The sequence below is a fragment of the Manacus candei genome, unplaced genomic scaffold, assembly GCF_025592945.1.
Source record: "Manacus candei isolate 608988 ecotype Guabito, Panama unplaced genomic scaffold, ASM2559294v1 h1tg000017l, whole genome shotgun sequence".
Classification (NCBI taxonomy): Eukaryota; Metazoa; Chordata; class Aves; order Passeriformes; family Pipridae; genus Manacus; species Manacus candei.
This window is the reverse complement of record NW_026138065.1, coordinates 10,219,788-10,244,575: the sequence shown is the minus strand read 5'-3', so window position 1 is coordinate 10,244,575 and position 24,788 is coordinate 10,219,788. Positions and strand designations below refer to the sequence as shown.

The following is a 24,788-nucleotide window of genomic DNA, read 5'->3' as shown; positions in this document are numbered from 1 at the left end:
AAAAAATGAAAAAAAATCCCACGCTCATATTGACTCACAGGGCAGCAAAAGGAGATGCTACAGTCAAGCTTGGACAGGTGTAAACAGTGCTAAACTGTTTGTTCATTGGAACTGACAGAAGATGAACTACAACACACTTTGAAAATTCAATATGACTTCAAATTAAAAATAAGATGGCATCTTGGAAGGGATACAAAAACACTGAGGTCATATAAACAGCTTAATCTCTAACATGTCAGTTTTCTGAGAAGTACCATAGAACTTAGAGGCAGCATTATCTGCCAATAGTATAGATGTTCTCTTTATTAGTGCCTTCAGAAATTAAGAGTACAATTTACTAGACTCATGCATTCCTCATCTTTCAGATACTGCATGATCTTTCATAATATAAACTATCTATACTTGCATTCTTATAATTTATGTCACATAGTCTTGCTTTCTGTACAGAAATACTCAGTCTATGCACTTAAAAAAAAACCAAAATCAAAATATATTTTGTGAGTCACAACAAAACATAAGTTGTGGTTTTTTTCAACACATTCCAAAGTCATACCTATGCCAGTATCTAAAAGCAGAGTTACAGATCCAGCTTGTGTCTGCTTATGTAACTTTCCTAGGCTTTTATCCTTAAAATTAAAGGACTTAAAAGAGAATGAACCAAGTTTAGCACACTGATGATTAATCAAGACTTTGTAACACAAGCACATGTTATAAAACTTATGCTCTATAATTCACAATCGCTAACCCCCCTCCACAGGCAGGAAGAATCCCTCTTTAAGGCATGAAGTGTATTTTGAATGAAAACAGATGATTCAAATATGATGACAATTTCCAAGTAATTAATATCTGAATTGGTAGGGTAATGAGCTCTATCTTTTAATAAATAACTCTTTTTAAAACACTTCGAAGTGACACAAAGTAGTCCTGACACATTTTGATTCTTTCTGCAGGTTTAGATCCATTCTTTCTGAGACTGCCCTGCCTCTCCCATGACCACTCACATAAAAAGTAGGTCTTTGAAATGACTGATTTCTTTCAAATGCTCAGATTGGTTTGCCCAACATTTTAGGCAATATTCTAACTTACTCCGAAATGTCAGTGCTGCCTCTTAAACTTATTTCAGTCAAAGCCCAGCAGGAAGAAGGGAAATAAAAAGTTTACTTAAAACTAGAATCCTTAACAGCATAGACATGAATATCCACCTGATGGTGCACTGAGATAGGCAGGTATTATTTGATCTATAATTGATTCAAAACAGAGAAATGATTTCTGGCAACAGAACAAAGCTTCCTAGCTTTCAAACAAAAATTCCTACCTTTCAAACGTTCCTACCTTTGCTTTGGATGACAAGCCACGTAGGTTGAGCCGAGCTGAAGAAAGTATCTGCAAAGCTTCCTGATGATTAGATTTGTTCTTACTGCATTTTATAGCCACTAGAATCCAAATACAGAAGGACCCCAAATCAGAAAATGCATTATCACTCCAGCAATAATCTTTAAACAAAAACATTTAAAGATCTTGATACCTTCCATAGGCAATTTTTAAATGTAATATCCCCAAAAAGAAACATGAAGAAAAAAAGTGCCAAGTAATTTTAAGAAGATAACTCTAAACTCAACAGGTATATGCATCCTTCTTAAACATAAATATCACAAAACAGTGAGTAATCTTACTAAGTCGAAGTCTCATCCATCTCCTGACTGGCACATTCAATCTAACAACTTATGTGAATATCTGAGGACTGAGATGAACTGCAGATGCAGTTTCCCTTGCATTATGAAGTTGCTAGATCATGAAATGAATTGATTGCATGAATACCAGTCATATGTTTTCTGACACACCCTACACAATTTCTGCCTCATTCCAAGTATATTTTTGTCTGCACTATCAGGATGATACTCTCTGTTAAAGGACTCCCAATAGTAGGAATAAATGTAATGGGTAAAGGAGAATATTATTTTGCCACTAAGCTTAATAAATATTTGATACACTATTCATGAGTAATGACATTTCTTTTCAGGTGAACATACCATGTGCAATCTCTATGGCTCCTTTTACCACCTCCTTAAAAGAAGAAACATCCTTCTCCCAATCACTTGATTGAATTTCACATTTATGTGCTTTAGTGAGACACTGCAGTGACTGTGAGGAGGAAAAAAATTATCAATATGTGAGAAAACAAACTAGAAGACTACTTTAGTTTTGAGTATCTATGAAATTAATGGTCAACCTGGAAAATGAGTGTATCTTTACTATGCTTGATTTCCTGCACGTTGGAGTACTGTCCTTCTCTGCAACAGTTAAGCACCAGCTGTAACACAGATGTTCTTCACCAGTATTGCATCTCAAGTATGAGTGGCATATAAAGTAACATGTCTAATTCTTATCTTTTAAAAATCTGTCTAGACTGATGGATGTGACCCATGTTTGCCAACTCATCGTAATTAAATGCACATGAAAAACAGAAAAATACTTGCATTCACACTTCAAATAGCAAATTTGTACCTAAAAAAATTATAACTGAATACATCAAAGCTTTCTTCCTGTATATGTATTCTTGGCAAATAATATATTTTACAGACACAGCTATTAGCTGCCTAACTGCTCTGGTCTCAGTGTGAACAGGAAAAATAAATGTACACAATACGGAAGGAGGGTCCCATTAAAGAAAAAAAAAAAAAAAAGAAAAACTTAAGCAGAAGAAATTAGTTTTTGTTTGAGAGTTTTGTTTTCTTTCTACAGCATCAAAAACATGAAACAAATATATACCAGAAGCTACATGCATGGCTTGGTTCAATGAAAACTCTCCAGTTGTCTTTTTGAAGAGTTTAAATATCATATAAAAGAATAACAAATTTTCAGTGTGGTACATACACATGAGCATAATAAAGACTTCTGAATTTGTGGAGTGTCACCCCAGAAGCTTCTACTCTCTCTCTCCCACTGGAGTTACAATCACTATGGCACAGGGGACTGAACTGCTCATGCTTTTGTAAATTGTAGTAAAGGGATATTAAGTCAAACTAGAGTGAATTATATATTTTTTTTCATAACAATCTAGGTTATAACTGGTAGCAGTTCTGGCCAGCAGAGGCAAGAACTTCCAAGAGAAGGAACAACAGTTTTTACAGCAGTCTGATTTCAGTCTGCACATGTCTGAGTCAGAGCAGCAAATGAGGGGGGTTTTGCTGACAGATGTCAGGGAGGGGAAAGAATTCAAAGTCTTATGAGCTGTTTGTTTGCACTTCTGGAACCTGGATTTATCCTGAAAGGAAACAGTTATGAGCTGGGGAAAGTTCAAGGAACAGAGGGGTTTCATAGCCTTGGTATGTATCAGCAGGAAACTTGAAGGTTGGAAAGATTCCTTGGTGGGAAAGGTGTGGACTGGACTGCATTCAGCATAGGGAAGAGAGAAGTACTGAATGAGGTGGCAGTTCAGATACACTGAAGCAGCATGAGAGTAAATATATGCTAAGGTAAAGAAAAAAAAATAAACCCCCCACAAACTCAACACTTCAGCAGTTTTACACTCCTAACTTGTAAACCTTGTCTGACTTTGATTCAATTTACAGAGCCTTGCTGCGAATTGTAAATGTAGTCTAGTGATTCATGTGGCATCAGCTATAGCAGCAGAGCAGAAAATTAAAAAAAAAAAACAAACCAACAACCCAGCCACCCTTTACAATAGCCAGGTGTACAAGATTGTTCTTTCAAATTCAATGTTAGGAACTAAATTGGTTAAATATAATTAAACCTGCACTATATAAGGTGCAGAATAGAAGGGTATGGAGTAAAGGTCAAACCTTACATTTGTAAGGAGGTACACGACACTGTTAAAGATCTCTTCCATATCTTTGTCCTATGATGCCACAATATAGTAAATAGGGCCCTTTCAGAATTCATTGAACTTTTGCATTATAAATGTGGGTGCAAAACCGCAACGCTACATCTAGAATTTTTCCATAGACAGCTATATGCACTGAATATCTGACTGACACATGATGGTGCCTATGGCAGTGAAGCAAACAAATACTGGTTTTATAATTTTTACTTTATAATATGATATCAGAAATCAGTGATTATTCAGCATTTTGAAAACGAATTTTTACACTGTAAATTAACGTATACTGTGGCTGTAGGCAGTTCTGCTCTCTCACGATCTGTATCTATGGTACCGTCGTACCAGGATATTTAGATACACACGTAAGCATACCTCAAGTATTTATAAACATCATTCTGTCTTGCAGGGGCTGTAAGCATGTTCCATAACCAGTCTGATTAGGAAACACAGTTTAAGTCCTGTCTACTCTACAAATTGAAACCATGTTTTTAACTTGGTTAGTAAAAAATACTGTGATGTAACCAGATTCTGAAATTATTACATTTATAGTATAGACAGGGCCTCTGCTCCTTTGCATGTCTGAGTAAGAATTTGAGGATATATTACAGGATATTGCAGTGTCTGTATTTCTGAATTCTAAGTAGGCCAAATCCCTTTTACTTCAGCTGTAAAGAAAAAGAGGGAAGGAAAAAAGGTAAGAATTGGAGATAGACAGTAGCAATGACAAAACAAGCCTTTTCGCAGGGCAAAGCACAAAAAGACAATGAGTATGGCCCAAATTATTATAAGTTAAAGCCCCCAGTCATACAATTTGTAGGCCCAACCATCTTCCTAATATGCCTGACATCAAGCAACATGCAATCCTCCAGATAGACATTTTTGCCTAGGCCAAAGGCATACCCTGCTTAGGGAACACATACTGAATGCCAACCTTGTGTATTTTCAGCTTCAGTGAAGATCTGACAACCCATAAGTATTTTTGGAGTGTGCAAAGCTATTTGAATTTCGGAAATTTAATATCAAACGCAAAGCACACTCAAGCATGTAACAAAATAAACACTCCTAGCAGTGCAGAGTGGTTACTTTGGAAATGCAATCAATTTGACTCCCTAGGAAGCGATAAGGACAAGAGATAGAAGTTAATATAGCAAAACCAGCAACAGGTAAAGAGAAACCAATGGTTCAACAGAATGAATACCGTTATTTAATTCCATTTTAAGCTAATTAAGGCCAAAACATTTTTTAATCTGGGAACTCTAACTGTAATATAGAGTATTTTAAATGCATTTTCCCTTAGTGATTGCAAAGTAGAATACAGATGGCTTATGCTGCCACTGGATCATGTTTTTAAGACCCATTTTTTTTTCAGAAGCTGTAATATCTTGTCTCCAGAATCAAAGATTCCAATTAAAAAAAAACCCCAAACCCACACCACCATTAGATTACAGACATTAGATTGCTGCCAAAAAAAGCTTCAGAATACAAATCCAGGACATATGCTATGAGATGCTTGAAAATGAAACGCTAGGAAAAAAAAAAAGAGATTTTTTTTTTAAATGCACAAAAACTGATGTAAAACATCTTGCTCCTGTTGTAACAAAAATGTGTGCTGTAGGAACATGAAAAGCAGAAAATGAGCTTATAAAAACACTAAAGCAAAGTACATCTGGAAGAAGAGCATGTTTTACTATAGCAAGCGCTATAGTTTGTTAGAAAACAGAAGGTTTCTATCAGAAGTGTAAAAAGTTATACCTCACAACACATTTACCTTTTCAATATCTTCCCCATTATCATTCTCTCCATTTCCATAAAGTTGGGCATAAAGTCTCCAGATGGCCCCATCATTTGTCACTCGTGAAGTGACCCTGCCCAAGAGCTCTTGCAATTTTCCCTTCAATCCACTTGCTGCATCTCCAGCACGATCTGCCATACCATCCACTACTGCTCTGACCAGAATAGCCAGCACCTTAAAAAAGCGGTAGGAGAGAGTTTTTATTTCGACTCAAATCAACATCAATATATAGAATGGCATATTTGGTCCCTCCTAATGGTTCAGTAAAAATACAAATATAGTACCATATGACAAGTAGAGAATTTACTTAGAAATACATTATTAGCGGAGTAATTCAACTGATTAAAAATCTCATCTATAAGATTCCAGGTTGGTGAATATAAAGAGGTCAAAGACCCAAGGCATAATTTTGGGTTACCTGAACAGGTTTGTGTGACAAGCAATGGTATAGGAATTCTGGCAGCATCCAAAAGATAATTTCATCTCATAATACAGTTCTAAAAAGATGAGTAAAGAGGCTGAATCAAATTAATTCAGGTAATGGAAGACATTGTTGCTTACAGGACCTCTATTTAACTACCTGCAGAAAGTGAAAGATGTACAGTGGGTAAGATGGAAACTGAAATGTAACTGAATATCACCTTGGGAATCTCTGTTTATAATGCACTTCTGGTAAATTACTAGCCAAGTCAGTTCCATCAAACTCTTTTACAAGTACTCATTAATGGTCATATTTTCTGAGTCATGGGCTTGAGAATGTGGGATCTGACCTGTGGAAATGCTGAGCATGTGTAGCTGCTGGTGAACTCAATGGGAGCTTGGTTTTGCATATATGAAATGCTACATAATACCAGGTGTCCCTGGAAAAAATTGTGAGTCTTCACGTCCCAAACTGGACACTGAAAATTAGAAAGCAGTTTCACTTTGCCTCAGTTCCTTCTCAATAAAATGAGAAACTGCACATGTAAATTAAGACGTGGTGAATTAAAAGAAAATAAAACCCAGAAAAGCTGTGGCTTATTAAGTAATACCTGTTCTGTGCAATGCATGAGACACAGAGACTGGGGAAGAAATAAGGATAAAAACAAAATGAAAGTTTCATGAGTCATGCATTGAAGATAGGCCAGTAAAAGTCACACAGACACCTTCATACTGGTACTTCCTAACTTGTGTGTCCGTCATTTGGCAACTTTAATGTTTCAACATTTTTGTCCATGTGATACTAATACTTACAATGAAATCACATTAACAGCAATATTAATATCAAGATAGTAATAAAATGAATGTCAAAGATGACCTGTGATTAGTCACAAACCACAGAAACATACCACTGCTCTAGCAAAAGCAGGATGGGGTTCATCCTCACAAATCAAGATGCAATTCACTGGCAGAAAACAATGTAAAAATTATGACAGTATCTAAGTATATTACACTTAAAATTAAAACATATGCAGTTTAGCATTTGTGATATGTCATTTCCTAAAACAATTTTTCTTCTATAGAACGACTGAATTAAAGTGCATCCCCAAAAATAGTAAGTTTTTATCAGATACAGGAAATCTTTGACAGAACAACCCAAATCAATCAAAAAGGCAGAAACTGTTATTAATAAATACATGTAATAGGAAAAGTGAAAATAATTATACATCTACCTGGTATCTTTTCACAGATGATACAATATCATAGTAGCATCTGTACATCAGCTAAAGACTTCCTCTCCCTTTTCCCTGCCAAAACCATAACAGTAGCTTATAGCCTTTATAAAATTATATGACAAACTGGCTGTACTTTCTTTTATTTTCTAGTGCTCTTATGAGTCACTTTAGATAATAGAAAATATTATCAACTATTAATAGTCCCAAAGTTCTGAAATTCATATTATATTAATGATTTGGAATATGAGGGGTGAAACCCCATTATTAAATGAATCAGGTCTTCTATAATGATTTGCCAGCAAAACACCAACAAGTGTTGATATTTCCATATTTACTCAAAGTCAAAAAAGTTACTTTGCATAAACATCATGTGTAGTCATCAAAAGTTTTAGAGCCAATGATATTTTGTTTGCACATGAAGAAAAAAATTTCCTTAGTCAGTAGTATTTAGCAACCGAAAAATTATCTGTATTCTCATAGAGTTCTGGCTTTGCTTACACTTTCATTGTAACAATCCATCTCCTTTTTCCGTGTATGCTTTAGCACTACAGCAGTGAAAATGAAACCAGTGTCAAAACCCGGATTAAAGGGCCCATTAAACAGTAATGAGTCATTAATGCTTGGTTGGGCCCAGTTCTTAAATGAAGTTATTTCAAACGGCAAGTGAATTGTCCTAATCATCAAAAAGTATTTAGCACTGTAGCAGAGCTTTCCATTTTAGAGGGTTGTCCTAAGTGTTAAAATTTGTATCTTTGAGAAATTTTGAACTGCCATATATACTAAACTACTAAAGCAATGCTCTGTTACCCAGGATCTCAAACAAGTAGTAGAGCATTTTTTGTTTATTTGTTCATTTGGGGTTTTTTCATGTCTCTTTTAATGAACTGGGCTCCATATGACCACTGAGCAGGGTTTGTGTTTAGTATGACATCACACTATCTGCATTCCTCCTTCTCCTTTGCTTTTGTAAATAATGTGTGTTCACTAAAAACTGAACAAAAGACACCACAAGACAAAACCTTCAAAACAAACCAAATAATTTATAAATGCTGTGATTGTCACCAGTTAATCTCATTTCACAATTGTTCTCCAAACAACTCCTTTCATATAAAAATTCTCTTGGTCAAACCATTTTTAGAAGCTTCCCTAATACTAATCAAACTTGACAGTGCTCAAGAAAGAAGAAAACCCTCAGATACCAGATCCAAAACAACAAATCTGCAGTCTGTGAGCCCTCCCTGCACCCCTTCCAAATGAAAGGTTTTAAAATAAAGATAATTGCCATTAGTGAGCCACTTAAAAGAAACAGAGCTCCAGAAATTTTTAATTCCTACCCCCGCTTTTCAAAATCCCTTGGAACCTGTCCTTGTGGTCTTTTGTTAGAAACGGTTTGGCAACACAAACCACTGAAACGAGGATGTTACTTAATGTAGAGGTTAAGAGAAAAACTCTGCTAGAATCTGAAAAACACAGAACTGTAAAGTGGAACGCTTTGTCTGTACTTCTGCATTCGTATTCTTTGACAGCACATGATGAAGACTTGGTTTCTGAAGCAGTGCATCAACACAGTTTTTCCACCCACAAAATAGCTCTGTTATTCACCAAACTGCAACTTTCCAAGTAAAAAAGCTTGACTGCCTCACGCATGTGACAAAAAGTAGTATGATGAGCAGTTGCAAAAATGTTTCAGGTATATTTACTACCTCACACTAATAATTCAGAGACTAAATTGATGATTACAACAAGTAAGGCTTTTTCCTTGGGTACTTTTTAGTGACTGGTCTACCAGTGGAAACTACAGATAATTCAGTGAGCCTTCGTATGTTATTATTTAACATGTATATTAAAGGTTTTCCAGATATATTTCTCAGGAGGTTCATGAACATTAAAAGAAATATGGAAATGTGAAGAATTTTAAGAATCAGTAAGGAGGGAAGGTAAAAAGGCATGCTTTTAACATGTATGTGGAATGCTAGGAAATTGAGACCTTTGAAACTATGTCCTTTGCTGTAATCTTTTATTGCATTGTTTCTTCTTTATAAAGAGCCCTTTAGCCTTACTGTGTTCAATTCTGTCTGCAGAATCTTCAAGCCTCATGACATCATGATCTCAGAACCTTTGCCACAAGGATGACATTGTTAAATTACCAGAATAGCTTAGAAACAAATTTTCCCAGGTCTTCTGTACTCAGAAGCGTGTGAAAAAAGACACCAACAGCCTAACAGAAATTCTACATGAAGATCTGAATGTTTTACTGTTATTAGAAGAAATTAGCGATTTTTAAAAATATGACTTCATACTATTCTGAAATAAAATAGTCTGATGTAACTACAGAAATCAAGGACATTTCGAATTATATATTCAATTGCATACTTGTAATTGATGCATTCAGTCTCACAAGGGGTATTCTGCAACAATGATTATGCTAAAAGCAATTAGTAACTGGCTTTCTGTTTTCACAAAGAACCAGAATCGATAACTCAACTTGTTTCTTTCAGTTTCATGGATATTTATTTTATTTCAATTCTTACCTTCTTTCTCACCACTATGCCATCTAGCTTAGTAGTCTGTCAATAAAAATCTATGATGACTACAAATACTAAATATAACCTGAGAGAAGATCATACTATGCTGCATGGAAACAAAGGTGTAGGTTTCCATGTACTCATGCTTATGATTTTACATTGTTAAAACACAATTGCACAAGGCAGTTATACTGATGATCTCTAAAACAATCCAGTTGGTAAACTGGAGAGGCTTAGCAATTAATCGTGAGCTCTGTAAACAATCTCAGCACAAGCTTTTATTTTTATATGCTTTTTTGTTTTGCTACAGAAATGCTCTTCTCTTCCTTGTAAGAAAATTGATTAAAGTCTTTCTGAAATTCTTTAATGAGGCTCTGAGGTTTTTCTTGGCAAAATAGTAAAATCCTTCTAATTGAGGAAACTGTATTACAAGTTACAATGAAACCCATAAAACACTTCACATATCAGAAGTCAAAGTTAAAATTAGGATAAAAAAAATGTAGGAAGGAGAGCATATATATGCTTCTGTAAAAATGATAAAAGTTAAATGAGAACAAGATGACAAAAGAGTTATACAACAAAAATAGAAATTTAGCGCAAGCAATATCCCCAAATATTTTAACAAAATATACTACATAGAATCTGATGAATAACAGTAACAGGAGTCTGTATCATCTAAAAATATTTAAAATGGGCAAATACATGTAGAAGGTTCTATTCCTAGTCAGCTGTCAATCTGTTTAAAATAATACAGTACACCACCCCTAGAAATGCTATTTAAACTAACAATTGAGAAAAAAATTCATTGAAAAAAGCCAACCATCTACAAGATGTTCCATGACAGGCCCTACCAGTACTACAATACTGTAGCTGTAAAACACACTAATCCTTATCACTTAAAGACTATTTTCCATAGACATTTTTTAGTGTAAAGAGATTAAGACCTTTAATGTTAGCTATATCAAACCTAAAAGATTTTATTAAGATAGAATGTTATTCTGTGCATGATTGGCTTTATAGTAGTAAGTACTGCAGTCACATACAACTTGTTATTAAAAACTATTCTGAAAAAAGTGTTTAACATCTCTGTCTCCCATGAACAAACGAGATGTTTCCACAATCATAACTAATTCTGTCTGTTCTCTCTACTCATCACTGGACTCAAATTCACAAGATCCAGGAAAGTTATTTTTTATGGGACAAAAACCAAAACATATGCCCGGGTTCCATGACCAGCAGCAGCTGGTTCCTCTTACCCTGGTACTACACACAATCTCCCTAAGAACTCGTAAGCTTTTAAACCAGATCCGTTAAGTTTGCAAGGGATTTTGAAGGTGTTTCACTACTATGCTTAAGATATTCTTTGGCTTGCCTTTCAGATTCACCTTGTTGTTTTCACTGAGTGTACAGAACACTCCTTGGATCAGAACCTGGTCTCAGGCAAGGTAACATCACAGCTGAAGCTGTTGAAGTAGGTTCTCTGGATTTTGTCGAGAGCATACATTTACAAACACAAAAGTTAACTGAACTTAACTGAACTACACTGAAAGATGAGCAAAAAATACCTCTTCTATTTTTCTTTATTCTGGTTATTAAGAATCAATGTTATGATTTTAATGCATTCAATTTACTTTCAAAGGCTCATTTGTGAAATTTTCAAACACATGGAAGAAGATTACCTTTTTTTAAACTGAATAATTTATATTATTTCTGATACTGAGACATGTGGGAACAATATGGAAAGAGGGAGTTAATTATGCATAGTGATTCATATAAAAATAGATCTTAAAACTGCAGGGTTTGTCCTCTGAAGAAGTCTGCAATCTGCAATCGGGATGCAAAGGTTTTTGGTTTTGTCCATTTTTATTTTAAACATTTATTCTTACAGTACAAATCCCCCAAAATTAAATCACTTGCCAACATAACTTCACTGGTATGCATACTGTCATTACTGATACCACTATCAGTAGCTATCAGCAATCTCTCTCTGTCTCAGAAGAAAAAGTACTGAACATATAGGATGACTAAATATGAAAACTTTCTGACCTGTGTATCCTTGTACTTTTCTCTTAAGTCCATGAGCCGGTGATAAGCTTTAATTGCCTCTGAAAACTCTCCAACATCTGTACTGGTGAGAAGATAGTTCTCCCATATTTGCCAGTGCTCATAGTTGCACTTGAGAGCTTCTTGGAGGGTTCGAAATGCTTTGATCCTAATCAATAATAAAACCAGAATAGAAATTAAGATTCTATACTAAATCTTGATTATAGAAGATTTCTAGACTAAAATTAGTTGGCATTCTATCAAATATAAAGCTGCTTATTTAAAAAAATACATTTAGAAAACAGCGCAACATAAAAGCTATTGTTCATCATTTACAATATTGATAATCCCTTAATCTCTTTTGCAAATTACTTTCTATCAGTTCATTCAAAACAGTACACTCTGTATTCTGAACTATGTAATTTTTGTTAGCTCTCATAATTATTTTTTGACAAAAATTCATCATAATTGAGCCATCTATGTCAATATTTTCCTTTCTGAATTTTTAACTGGAACCATGAGAAAACAGTCTTACTCATGCTGCAGTTCTAATAAACATTGAAAACCAGAAAATCACTGAGTTCATGGCAGATGCAGAAAGGTACTGACTTATTTCATCACACAGAAGAAGGTTACTTAACAGCTTTTTGTGATTTATTTTAAACATTTGCACATGGTAAACATGCATGTCCACTGCACAGAAGCTCCGCATTTTTAACTGTTTTTTTCCTTAGGTCAGCTGGAAGGTTTACTTACCCTCTCTGCTCCCTGATGCTGTGTTGCTCAGTACAAATGTGTCAGAGTAGCCCAAACACTATTTGAGGTCCTTCTCCAAAGGTGCTGCCCAGTGAACCATCTCACAGGAGCAGGAGAAGGTTTTATGGAATAAAGGTGGAAAGCACAATTCCTATAAAATCACTATCAAGTTACAAAGCATCTTTATTTTTTCATATGGATCCACTGCAGGCAACTCTTGACCATTCTCTTACTAAAATAGAGAAGTGATGGCATTCTCTGGTAAGCAACGTGCCATCTGAAGTATATGTTGGTAAGGTCTGTGTGCTTACTGTTTAAAGCTTTAAACATATTGCCAAAAGTTGCAACAAATGTGAAACTTTAAAAAAAGCTTTGCTGGAGAATTGCAATTATATGGTTCTTTCTAAGAGACCAAAGTGTACTCTCAGTTGGACAGTCATGATACATAAAAAAAAACCAAAAAGGAATAGATTCCTTTAAATAAAAACTTGAAACAGAGTTCTCCTGGGTTGGTAAAAAAAATCTACATTGGGAAGACATGATAATAAATCTCTTTTTAATAAATATCGTATAAAGATGGCCTGTTATCAAAACTTGCAGTTCACTTCCTCTACTCTACTGCCTGAGTAAGTTGTTAAAAGTGCTGTCTCTAAAGAAAGTCCAAAGAAATTGCTGGTTGAATTTCAAAAAGAGGGTCCAAGAGAGTGTAAATATCTCAGCCAGGAAAAGGTAATATCTAACTAGTTGATCAGGCCATTAAAAGCTTGGAATGGCTAGGTCAGGGAAAAATGCCAATAACTGCCAATCTAAGCCCTCAATATTAAAAAAGTTACTAAATACACATGAAGAGAGCAGATTGCTAGAACAAAATTATGTAAGGAAAACAGGCAATTTGGCATAGCTACAGCAGAACAGTCTGCAGGCAGGATCTTCCCGTGTTCCCTCCTTTCTTCTTTCTCTTCCTGATATATTGATAGACATAATGCTGATGAGTAAACATACTAACAGTTGACTCTCCTCCACTGCTAACAGATTCACTTCACTAAGAGATTTTAGACCCTGATTTTGATAGATTGTATTAGAAAAGCACAGAGACCTGCTCTTTCCTCTGTGGATTTTGCTACAATGAAAGCTGGGATCTGCCACAGCTCTCTGACAGGCTGGAAGATGCTCTGCCTGACTGATGTACCCCATTGAGAAACTGTTTCTGCAACTGCTTGTCAGCATCTGCAGGATTAGCCTTCATCATCTGTCCTATCTTCCTAAAAAAGTTAATAAGTTCTCAGAAGGGCAGATGCCAGCAAGAAGCAAATGTGAAATGTAATCAAGATACCAAAGGGATGGGATGGAAGACGTATTTCACAAATTGTCACTCTCATGATGCTAATAAAGCCATCTAGATTCTCAAAACAAATCCCCTATGTATTTAACCAATCGTGTAATGATGGTGTATCCTTAACCAGTTAAACCAACTCATACCCAAACAGGAAACAGTAGCTGCATCAATGCATTATCCTGTCTCGGAAACCAGGAATCTTTCACCCAAAGGACAAAGGGCCAGTTCCAATTTCAGTTTGTTCTGACAAATCCAAGACCCAGATTTCAAGGACCTCCTGGCACCCAAGGAATTTCTTCTGGTAAACCAAATCACAGAGTCTGTTTTCATCACAACTAATTTTTCTGAAGGAAATTCAGAATACACAAAACCTGTGGAGTCTTATAAAGCAAACAACCTCAAAACAAAACAAAACCCCTTTCCTTTGGGTGTTAGCAAACTGTTTGCATACACTTTTCATAAAAGCGTAAACATTTTATATTTGTCTGTTGTATGAGACTCCGCCAAGACTTGGCCAAATGTGCAATCCATGAGTGGGTCTGATTTAACAGCGCGGCTGGAGTAGAGCTTAATTTTTTTGAGGGAGTGAAAGAAAACAATTAAATATTTTACTTTGTTTTCCTTTTTTAAATCCTCACTCAATTTTAGGTTTTTTTTGCTGGCAGGCTTGAAAAATAAGAATTTAAACTTTCACCACCACTCAGTCCCCCCCATAAATTGTTCTGAAATGTACTGCTATAGATATTCTCTGTTTTGAGAGTGAGTTAAATGAGCTCATACACAGTCTTGGTCTATAAGTGACTACACGAATAATCAAAGAAGTTGCTATTCTACTTCAAATACAAGCCACACTTGGATACCAGCATGTAATACTGACATAAAATTTACTGTACAGTCCTATCCCACGTGTTTCGTGGGGGAAAAAAGCGCAGAAACATGCCCCCCTTTACTGCTTTTGATACTATATCAAATAGATTACAAGTTTTGTATGTATTTAGCATATTAGATCACAAGAATAGATTAACAAGAATAAAATTCAACCAATAAAATTAAACTAATCACTCAGTATTTTCTCAGCCTTCTAGTAGATGGACAGAAAAATTACTTTGATTAAAGATACGTTTATGAAACAGGTATAAGGCAGTACACTGAATGTATGACATTTTGAACTTTATAGAAAAAGAGCAATCAATCACGTCATCCAAGACAATGAATTGGGGATACTCAAGGTACTGATGAAGACGAAAGGAACTACTGAAAAGTTAAAACAAGCTCTTGATTTCTATTACTTCTTAGCCTTGCGTAGTTATTCTAACCTTTATTTTCTCCTCCCTCCTGCTCCCATTAGCATATCAATCTCTTGATTTCATTTGTGATATTACTTCCCACTATGTATGTATATAAATTAACCCTTTTTTGTAAATTTACTATTCTTTCCCTTTTTTTAGTTTGCTTCCTGACTGCATAACCATATAAATTGATGTCAGATTTGAATAGAGGTTTTAAAAATAATTTATCTTATTCTTTTGTTTCATTCTTTGGGGACAAGTTATAATGTGAAAATTCTTAAATATTAAGTTCTTTCAGGTAAACTTTTATTACATTGAGTTGAAATCCAAAGAGGGAAAAGAACAAGCAAGCTAGCATGTGTGCAGATTTCCATCTGCTTTTGTAATACAAAAACCAAACTGTCTGGTTTTCCCTTAAATCTACTGAGAATAATATAGTATGAAATTACATGGGTCTGAATGTACAGTTTGCTTGAAATGGACCTATCTTCTTAGCTTCATAGTCAAATCAGTTTCCAATTTTATTATGAATGTTTTGCACTGGTTGTACTTACTACATCATAAATACTTTTAACAAGAAAACACAGTAGAGAGAGGTTGCTACTTGTATAAAGCTTATGAAGCTATTTCCTGTGAAATGAAATAGTTACCAGTGACTTAACCAGGGAGAGGGAACTGAAGGGCTAAGAATTACAAAATATGAGGTAAGCACCTTATAAGAATAAAAACTTTAATGTCAAAAAAAAGGAAATCTCAGTTATTTGTTTTGGTAGCAGTATCTTCTAATCCTTTTGACGTACTTACTTCTGTTTTAATCTGATATAAGCAGTTGATAAATTGTTCCAGGCCTCAGCATTCTAGAATGATAAAAGAAATACCAAAAAATTTATGCACTTATATTGTGCTTACTTGATAAAAGTATGTAAATTAAACTAATATCAAACATCAATTTTGCTAATCACACACACTGACACATATTTTCTACAAGGCAGTTAAAATATTACATCAAAATACAAATTATTTTATTAAAATTGAAATAAATAAATATTAGTATATCAACAACAATCAGGAATATAATAACCAATTAACTGTCTTGTTGTTGGAATACACTGTTATAACTCACACTAAGTTAGCTATTGCCTTCAGTCTAAACTGTAAACACGTATCCTCTTCTGGATCTAGCTGGGAAGGCTGGAAAGGTCATTGCTGCCAGCAGCTCATCACTTCTCACTAGCTGGAAGCTACTTACCTGCACCACTCTCTGTTACTGAAAAAAAATGATCTGAATGTCCCCTAATGCATCTCAGGCAAACAGATAAAACCTGCAGAGCAACATACAGAGATGATTCCTGCCCGTTGCCTTACACTGCTGTAAATGTGAAGTCCCAGCACTGAATTCAGCAAAGCGAGAACTGGAAGAGATTTGAAGAATAGAACCTGAGCCCGGCACTGAAACGCACTGTGGTACTGAAGGTTATCCTCAGGTTTAAGGAGCACTTAAATCATGCCGGGACACCTTTCTGAGACTTAATTCATAAAAACGGTCACTACATTGCTGCAGATGACTGTATAAAGATAGATTTCACCTCCATAACTGAGAGCCAGCCCAGCACCCTTTACTCATAAAAGAAATACCACTTAACCCACTGAGAAGTCAGTTGGTTTGGTCAAATGAATACAATTAAATGTAGACCCTAGAGAGATAAATGAATACAATTTTAGTATCTACTTGAAAGTAAATCTACTATACTGAACAAGAAAAAAAAAAAATCAATATATAAAATAAGAATTCCATTTAAATACAGAGTTGTCTTTATATACATTTTTTTCCCCAAGGAACTTATTTCATTTTATAATAAAGAAAAAAGAGTACTCTGTCACCTTTCATTGCTCTCTTATTCACATTCCTCAAGAGAAAAGAATGAATAATAGTTTCTATCACATAGGTGGCATTAACTCTAAGCAAACAACATGCTGGCAGTCAGGCCTTTTGACAGAAGTATTGCCAGTTTATTCCTGAGACATGTTCCAGCTGACACCTCCACTCTTGCAATCCACAGTCAAACAGCAATGTATACTTGCACATCCTGCATCCTGAAAAAATGTCTAAGCTCTGTTTCCCCTGTGCTCATTAACTATATAGTTACAAATCTACCTGTCACACAACAACTTATTTGACCTTTTTTTTTCCAGGAGAATTTGATTACCTAAGGACTAGGTATTTTAATTTAATTTTTTTGTTTTATCTCTCTTTTTAGCTCTCCTCACAACTACTCATTCTCTTTTCTCTGATTTAGTAACTTATGCAAGCATAAGGGAATTTCATAAATATATATTAACATTCACACACTCACATTTGGACAAAGTTAAGTATTGGGCAAGTATTTTTTTGATGCCTCATGACAAAAATATATCCTTCATGCATAAGTTTAATTTATTCAAAGGGCTAAGGTTTAAACAAGTTTTTTGTTATTGCCTTGCTTGTTTATAATGAAAACATCCTTGTTGCTTTTAGATAAACCATCTGAATCGCTTGTTCAAAAGTACATACATCTGGTTCCAATGTCACGCAGCGCTGAAATGCTTTGGTAGCACCTTCATAGCCTTCTAAAGCAATGTATGCACAGCCCAAGGAAAACCATACACCTAGCTGGAGAGAAAAAAATGAATGGTCACATATATAACATAGATATTTCTGCATAAAATAAATAATTTGCCTGGATGAAGGCAACTCTTATCAATTTAACCTGGTCTTCAGCTATAGCAGTATTGTACTGGAAAAATAATATCCTATATGCAATTATAGGAAAACTTTAGGTTCAAGTTTTTAATAAATATGGATAAACAAAGGTTGACTACATAAAGACCTCATAACCATTTGTGAAGTGCTCTTTAATGGTGCATCTTTGTTTAAGAAGAAAGTCATAGCTATTTAGAGTTTTGCATATTTTGTTTTAACTTACGAAAAATCCACATTCACTTTATAGTATTATGATTAGGTTAAATGGTAAACACTAGGAAATGTATTTCAAGGAAATTCCATTTTACAGAAAACATCTCTAGTGACCAAACATGAACATTTCAAACTTATGTCTCTACTTGTCAGAATATCAATCTTTGAGTTTATAATGCAATGGTTAGACATAGAAATGTACTTGCACAGAGAACAGAACTTTACCAGTTCAATAATCTTGTATTTAAATTCTTTAGTTGTTACAGCCAAATACCTCTCATCCACACAGATTCAACCAGGGAGAAGAGCTCAGCACATCCCTTCTCCACTCCCTCTACTCAGGAAGAGAACAAAGAGGTCACACCTCAGCTTCCTTTCCTCCAAACTAGACAAGCCCCAAGTCCTCAGTTGCTCCTCATAGGACATTGCTTTCAGTCAGCCCTTTCACCAGCTTTGTTGCTCTCCCCTGTATGCTTCTAAGGACTTTCACATCCTTCTTAACCTGTGGGACTAAGAACTGCACACAGTGCTCAAGGTGAGACTGCACCAACACTGCATACAGCAGAATAATCAGCTCTTTGGACCTGCTGGTTGTGCTCTGTTTGATGTGCCCCAGGAACGTGGTGCCCTCTTGGCTGCCAGGGCTCACTGCTGACTCACAGTGAGTCTGCTGTCCAGTGGTAGGACACGTGGAAATGGTTCAAAGCTGCTCCAGGGGAGATTTAGACTGGACATTAGGAAGCATTTTTTTTACTGAGAGTGGTCAAACACTGGAACAGGCACACTAGAGAGGTGGTTGATGCCCCAAGCCTGCCAGCGTTAAAGAGGCATTTGGGCAATGCCCTTAAAAACATGCTTCAACTTGGTCAGCCCTGAATTGGTCAGGCAGTTGGACTAGATGATCATTGTAGGTCTCTTCCAACTGAAATAGTCCCTTCTACTCTAAATAGTATTAGATAAAAGTATAAGTTATAGCAAAATAAATATGTATTTTCATAGGTCTTTAATACCAAGTTCCTGATTTCCCACATGGTTAATTTTCAAAGAGCTGCAAATTAAGCATTACTACCTTTTTGAAAAGTTCTGTAATTCAAAAAAATCATTAAATCCTAAGTTCATTGACAGAACATTTTCTGACAGCGTTATGCTCTTTAAATGTATACAGTCAAAACAAATCAGAACATTTTATAAGGTGCTGCAAAATTGTTCCAGATAGTACTACCTACTGCAATAAACTCCGCAATTTCTTCATTCTAATGCCAAGGTAAAAAAAACATAAACAGTTGTTCTTGGAATTTTTTTTGAGAGCGAAAGAGGCGGGGAAGAGGAAGATGGAAAACCAGGTTACATTAACTCTATATTGCAAAACATATTACTTTTCAAGATGTCTATTTAATGTTTATATTCTCTTGCATTTGGGGGACTAGTTCTGATGCAAGCAACTTTGATAATTCAGGTTCTTCTGAGGAAACCATAACAAATATTTAAACACAAAAACATTACTTTAGAAAGTTTTGCAAATCAGGGATTTTACAGAGTTGAGGACAAAGATGTTGGTTCATATGCAAGGAGCTTTTACCTCTACAAATTAATTGCAAACTCTGTAGGAAACATTTTTGTAGTTCTCTCCAGATTAGACTAATCTTCCTGTCTCTGAGACCCAACTTAAAATCAGTAATATGATATCTGCTCCTGACCTATCTGCTATAGAATTTATAGTTAGTCTCCTTCAAAGTTTACATCCCAGAATACAAACACATGAAATTCATCTGTCAGATCTGGCACCCTGGTGGGCGGTCTTAATTATATTGAAAAAAGAACTGAACAAGCTGGACAATAAAGATATCCTTTTGCTTTTGAGGGTGTACATGGATGGCCCATCCCTAGAGCACATGGATAAATAGGTGAAGATGGGGCTCTCAGTTGCCTGGGCAAACATGAAAATCTATTTTTCAGTATTGCCAGCCTGTCACCTTTCATGATCTGTAAACTCATCAATCAAGGAAGAAATTACACATGAAGAGAAAACTATGTTTTTCAAATCTCAGAGGATAAAATTAACAGGAAATAAACATTTAGTCAATCTCATTTTTTAAGGCTCTTTTATCCATCAAATTTCCAGAAGTGCAGCACTCCCACATGGTTGCTACCTCATTAACTCCCCTTTATCTTCCTTCTAGATCAGTAACTTTCTGGACATGAAAAGGGGGGTAGAGACAGAAGCAATCAAGTATGAAATTGAAGGCGAGCTACAACTACAGCTCAGGATACAAGTTAAATAGTGCTTGTGTAAAGGGTGAGAGAAAAACAATCACTGCATTTTTTATAATCCTAATGAGTAGCAGCAGCACAGTCTCACTTCTGAGTTTGTAATTCCAGAATCTGATTTGACCAAAGCTTCCACCATCTTAATTTTTTAAGGCTGATGGTGAGCAGCTACGTTTCTCAGGAACTGGCTTACTAATGCTTAAGCCTGTCAACTCATTCCTCAAGCAAAAGTTGCAGCATGAGAAGAAAGTGAAATGATTCTTTAATTCTATGGAGAAAAGCTACATGAGTAGGTACCTAGCAAAAGTCATACAGTGACTGCAAAGAATGATAAATAATTTTCTTTTCTTAATCATTTGAGGCAAGATATTTTGCCTATGCATGAAGGTTGTGACAATGAAAAAAATGTGAGAACTGGACATGATGAAGGAGGAGATGAAAAGTCTCTGGGATGGGAAATAAGTCAAGAAGTTGCATGAAATGCTATGATGCAATCACAAAAAGCATGCAGAAAATGGAATGGGTTGTGCAGATGGAAAAATGCCACATGTAAAGAAATGTAAAGAAAATTTTCTGTATGATCAATTCTGAAGTTAACAGTGTAAAAGAACAACAGAACTGGTATGGATTAAAATTACAGGCCTCAGTAATAAGCAATATACTGTATCTCAGAATACTTGACTGAAGTGGAGAAGATAACATGCTGGGGGATATCTTAAGGCTGTGAAAGTAGAAATCCCAGAAAACAAAAGGAGACTCCAATTATTCCACATAGTTTAGTAAATACCATAATGGATGAAATTATAAGAAATTAGATATGAAGCTAGTCAGAAAACAGTATTTACCTTGATCCTTACCAGGATGATCAGATTCAAAATGTTACTATACAAAAGATACTTGTATGTATCTAGATTCACTAGTCCTTCAAAAACAAAGGCAACTCTTTTAATACAGAGGATGTTAAATTTAAGAGCTACTTAAAATGGAAAAGCTATGATAAAAACTAAAAGGGGCAGCTAAAAGAGTAAAGGTCTGCAGAAGACTTGAAACATTTAAGGACAATACATTTCAAGGTTTGAGGCAACTACATATAGTCATTCAAAAAGGTTCTAAAAAGACTAGACAATCATAACAATTAAAAACAAAATAAATGAGATTACTAAGAATAAGAGGACATATTTTAAAAGCTGCTGTACTAGAAAAACGAGAACACTCAAAAAGAACAAGTCTGCAGGTTAAATGAAAAAACATGGTAGCTGGGTATAAAGAACAAACAAAACCACTCAAACAAAACCCCAAGATTCATTGCCTTTGATCTACTGTAGTAATGAAATGGTATTTTATCATCCCTTAGATATCTGGAAAGGGAGTATGAATTGCTTCCACAATATAAGAAGTACAGTGACTCTTTAATCATATATTTAGGATATAGAATGAACTTCAGCTGGGTTTTTTTGTGGAAAGAATGGTAAGAATTCCCTTTTTATTGGGGAAGGCATGAAGACAGCTTTCATTTTAAGCTTCTTTGGATAGGATACAAAATAAACAAGCATCTCAGCAAAATATTTCTCAGTTTTGAGCCCTGTGGGCTATCTTCTGCAGCCCATTATTATCTGGAAGTCCTCTTGATTTCAGTGAAGTCCCTATCTGAGTAATATATATTTTGTTGGCATTTCCTGAGTCTGTAACAGAACCGAAAGACAAGAGATGCATTTTTGGTCATTTTGGTTTCCATTCTAGAGATGTTTATAACTTAGTTGGAGTTCATTTGAATAAGAGTAGGACTCTGATTCATGGGAATAAAATACATCATCAAAATAAATAAAAAAAGTTTCATGATAAATTATTTGAAAGGCTGGAGGTCTTTAAAATTTTTCTAAAGCAGAAGTCTAGCAAGTTATGTGGAATTCAAAACAGCAGCTTCAGCAGTGTTCTTTGGAGAGCAAGAAGGAGGAAATACCCTACTTTTACACGCACCTGGAAATGGCTATGAAGAGCACATTTCTGTACATAAAAACCCACAAAGCTAGTTAACATCTCAAGACCTTCCATGGGGTGAACCTTATTGGGGTGGAATATAGTGGCTGAGAAACTGAAACAAGATTACAAAAGATGTCTGCAGAACAGCTTGCAAAGGATCTGTAAAAATAACCAGCTTCATCAAGAGAACTCTTTTGACTGCGGTTTCAGTTTTGACACATTCCTGTAATAAAAGCTACTGTCATCACAAGTGTGACACAATGCCTCTCCTGACTCCAGAACAGGACAGACCAGAAGACTTAAAAAGATTTCTGTGAAATACAGAGAACAGAGTTTGTAACTCAAAGCCAATAGACAGAGCAAAGGATAATGTCATTATAGACTGCACAGCGTTCTTCTTGTAACTATTCCGCCTGACACTTGTTCATCATTTATTTGATGGTAATTACTAATTTTCAATGGCTTTATCTTTTTGAAATAGAAGAGGTGAACAGGCAAAGATTTAGCTGCATATAAGGACCTGAATGCAAGGATGTCTTCATTTCATGTTACCTTTTTTGGCCAGGCTTTCAAGTATGAAGTGAAAAATTTGCTAAGAATACTAATAAGCTCTTACTTTGACAACTGTGCACAGAATTGTCTTTGTAAAAAGTATCATCATTCAAAACCAAACACACTAAAACTAAGCATCATTTCCCAACCTGCATAGGGTTAATCTGTACTGAACGTTCAAAGCACTCCACACATTCCCTGAATTCCCGGTTTCGGAGATGAAGGAGGCCTTTGGAACGCTGGGCACGGGCGCTGCGGTGCCTGGAGAGCTCCCAGGCCTTGTCATAATACTGGTGGTCTTTAAGAACATCACCAAGCAAACAATATAATCCTGGTGTTTCCTTTTTCTCTAACTCCCGTCTGAGTATTTCTTCTGCCTGTTAAAGAACAAAGAGAAATCAATTAATAGTGAGATTATTTATTTTCAGTTACTTACCTACCTGAGTCGATAATGCTTTAGCACCTTGCAATCATCAGTTGAAGACTAAGAAGTAGGGCTAGTGAGGAAATAGTATCTTCATCCAACACAGCATCAAACATGAAGCCTAGATAGAATTTGGTTCCAAACTGATTTTTAAAAAAAAAAAAAACCAACAAAAAACCACTTCAACATCAACATATTATGATGGCTTTTTGTTTAACACACCAAGGTGAAGTAAACCATAAAAAAAAAGCAGCAGCTTTCTCCTCTTTTTACATCTTAGGTATGTATTCTGTCCCAAGAGCAAACATCAGTCCTGGACATCAAACCTACACCTACTTCATAGCAATGCAGTATCAGCACCATTAAGGTATCTGCAATCCTAATAGTTTATAATTTGTGGTTTTTTCATTCCCTAATAAGTACTTTTGCAATGACTCTCATTCCCTTTTCTCTAATTGCACCTTTCTGAAAATAGTGATGTCCATTCTATTACATCTAAAGACAAATCCACTTTCATACTGTTGGCTGTAGAAATGCTACTCTTTTACACAAGATGCAGAAGTTATAAATTCATGTAGTTATAGATTTATCTAGTTTGAGATAAAATATATTCAATATATATACAACATTATGGAAAAGAAGACACAAGCTGTGTCTCCCAGACATCGATTATGGGCTATAACCAACTTTCAAAAGCTCTTTATCTCAGGGCCACCATCTCGCTTTAACAATAAAATTATTGTTTCTCTTTTAAACAAGAGACAATCTGCTTTCTGTGGCTTTTTGAAAAGACAAATACACTGGGACAGATGATCTGTTGTCCAGATTGAACTCTTACCTCAGTCCCCTGCTGCAAAAATGTAACATACATAATTAAGATCAGTATAATTTTTCTATTAGAAAAGATCTGCTTGAAACACCTAAACCAAGAAGGATCCAACACAGCCTACCACAGAATTAAAGTTCAACATTGTAACACGAGTCATTCTTCTATCATATCTAGTTTATCTAAAAGGAAACTTGACATCATCTCTGCATATAAATTATTACTGCTTTTCTTGTTTCTGTAAGAATTGCTTTCTTTGACCTTCAGAAGAACTCTAGAGAAGCAAAATCTCTTACTCCAATTGGTAAAATTCATCAAACCTGTACGAAAATCATCTTTAGAAAAATGTCCTTTTTTTTACTTTGTTTTGAAATATTTAATGCATAGTAATTTTAGCATCTCATTCTCATTGTTACTGCTACTTTTGTTAAATAAAGTAACAGTAAAGCCTACAAATATTTGAAGTGCACAAATGTGAAGAAGGGATGCATTGTTCAGATTCTTCAAAGAATCTTAAAACTAGCAAAAACAGAATCCCATTAAGGAGA

At 35.3% G+C, this 24,788-nt stretch overlaps 1 protein-coding gene across 1 annotated transcript in view; it reads right to left on the bottom strand.

The window, feature by feature from the left end:
- Window positions 1–24,788, bottom strand: part of TTC27 (tetratricopeptide repeat domain 27) — a 126,122-nt gene that overhangs the window by 2,544 nt on the left and 98,790 nt on the right. The window contains exons 13-19 of the mRNA XM_051783039.1: window positions 23,140–23,367; window positions 17,789–17,887; window positions 16,042–16,094; window positions 11,860–12,025; window positions 5,610–5,807; window positions 2,031–2,142; window positions 1,333–1,433 (exon numbers count right to left, since the gene is read on the bottom strand). Of these exons, the coding sequence (XP_051638999.1) occupies window positions 1,333–1,433; window positions 2,031–2,142; window positions 5,610–5,807; window positions 11,860–12,025; window positions 16,042–16,094; window positions 17,789–17,887; window positions 23,140–23,367 (957 nt within the window). The remainder of the gene's footprint in view (window positions 1–1,332; window positions 1,434–2,030; window positions 2,143–5,609; window positions 5,808–11,859; window positions 12,026–16,041; window positions 16,095–17,788; window positions 17,888–23,139; window positions 23,368–24,788) is intronic.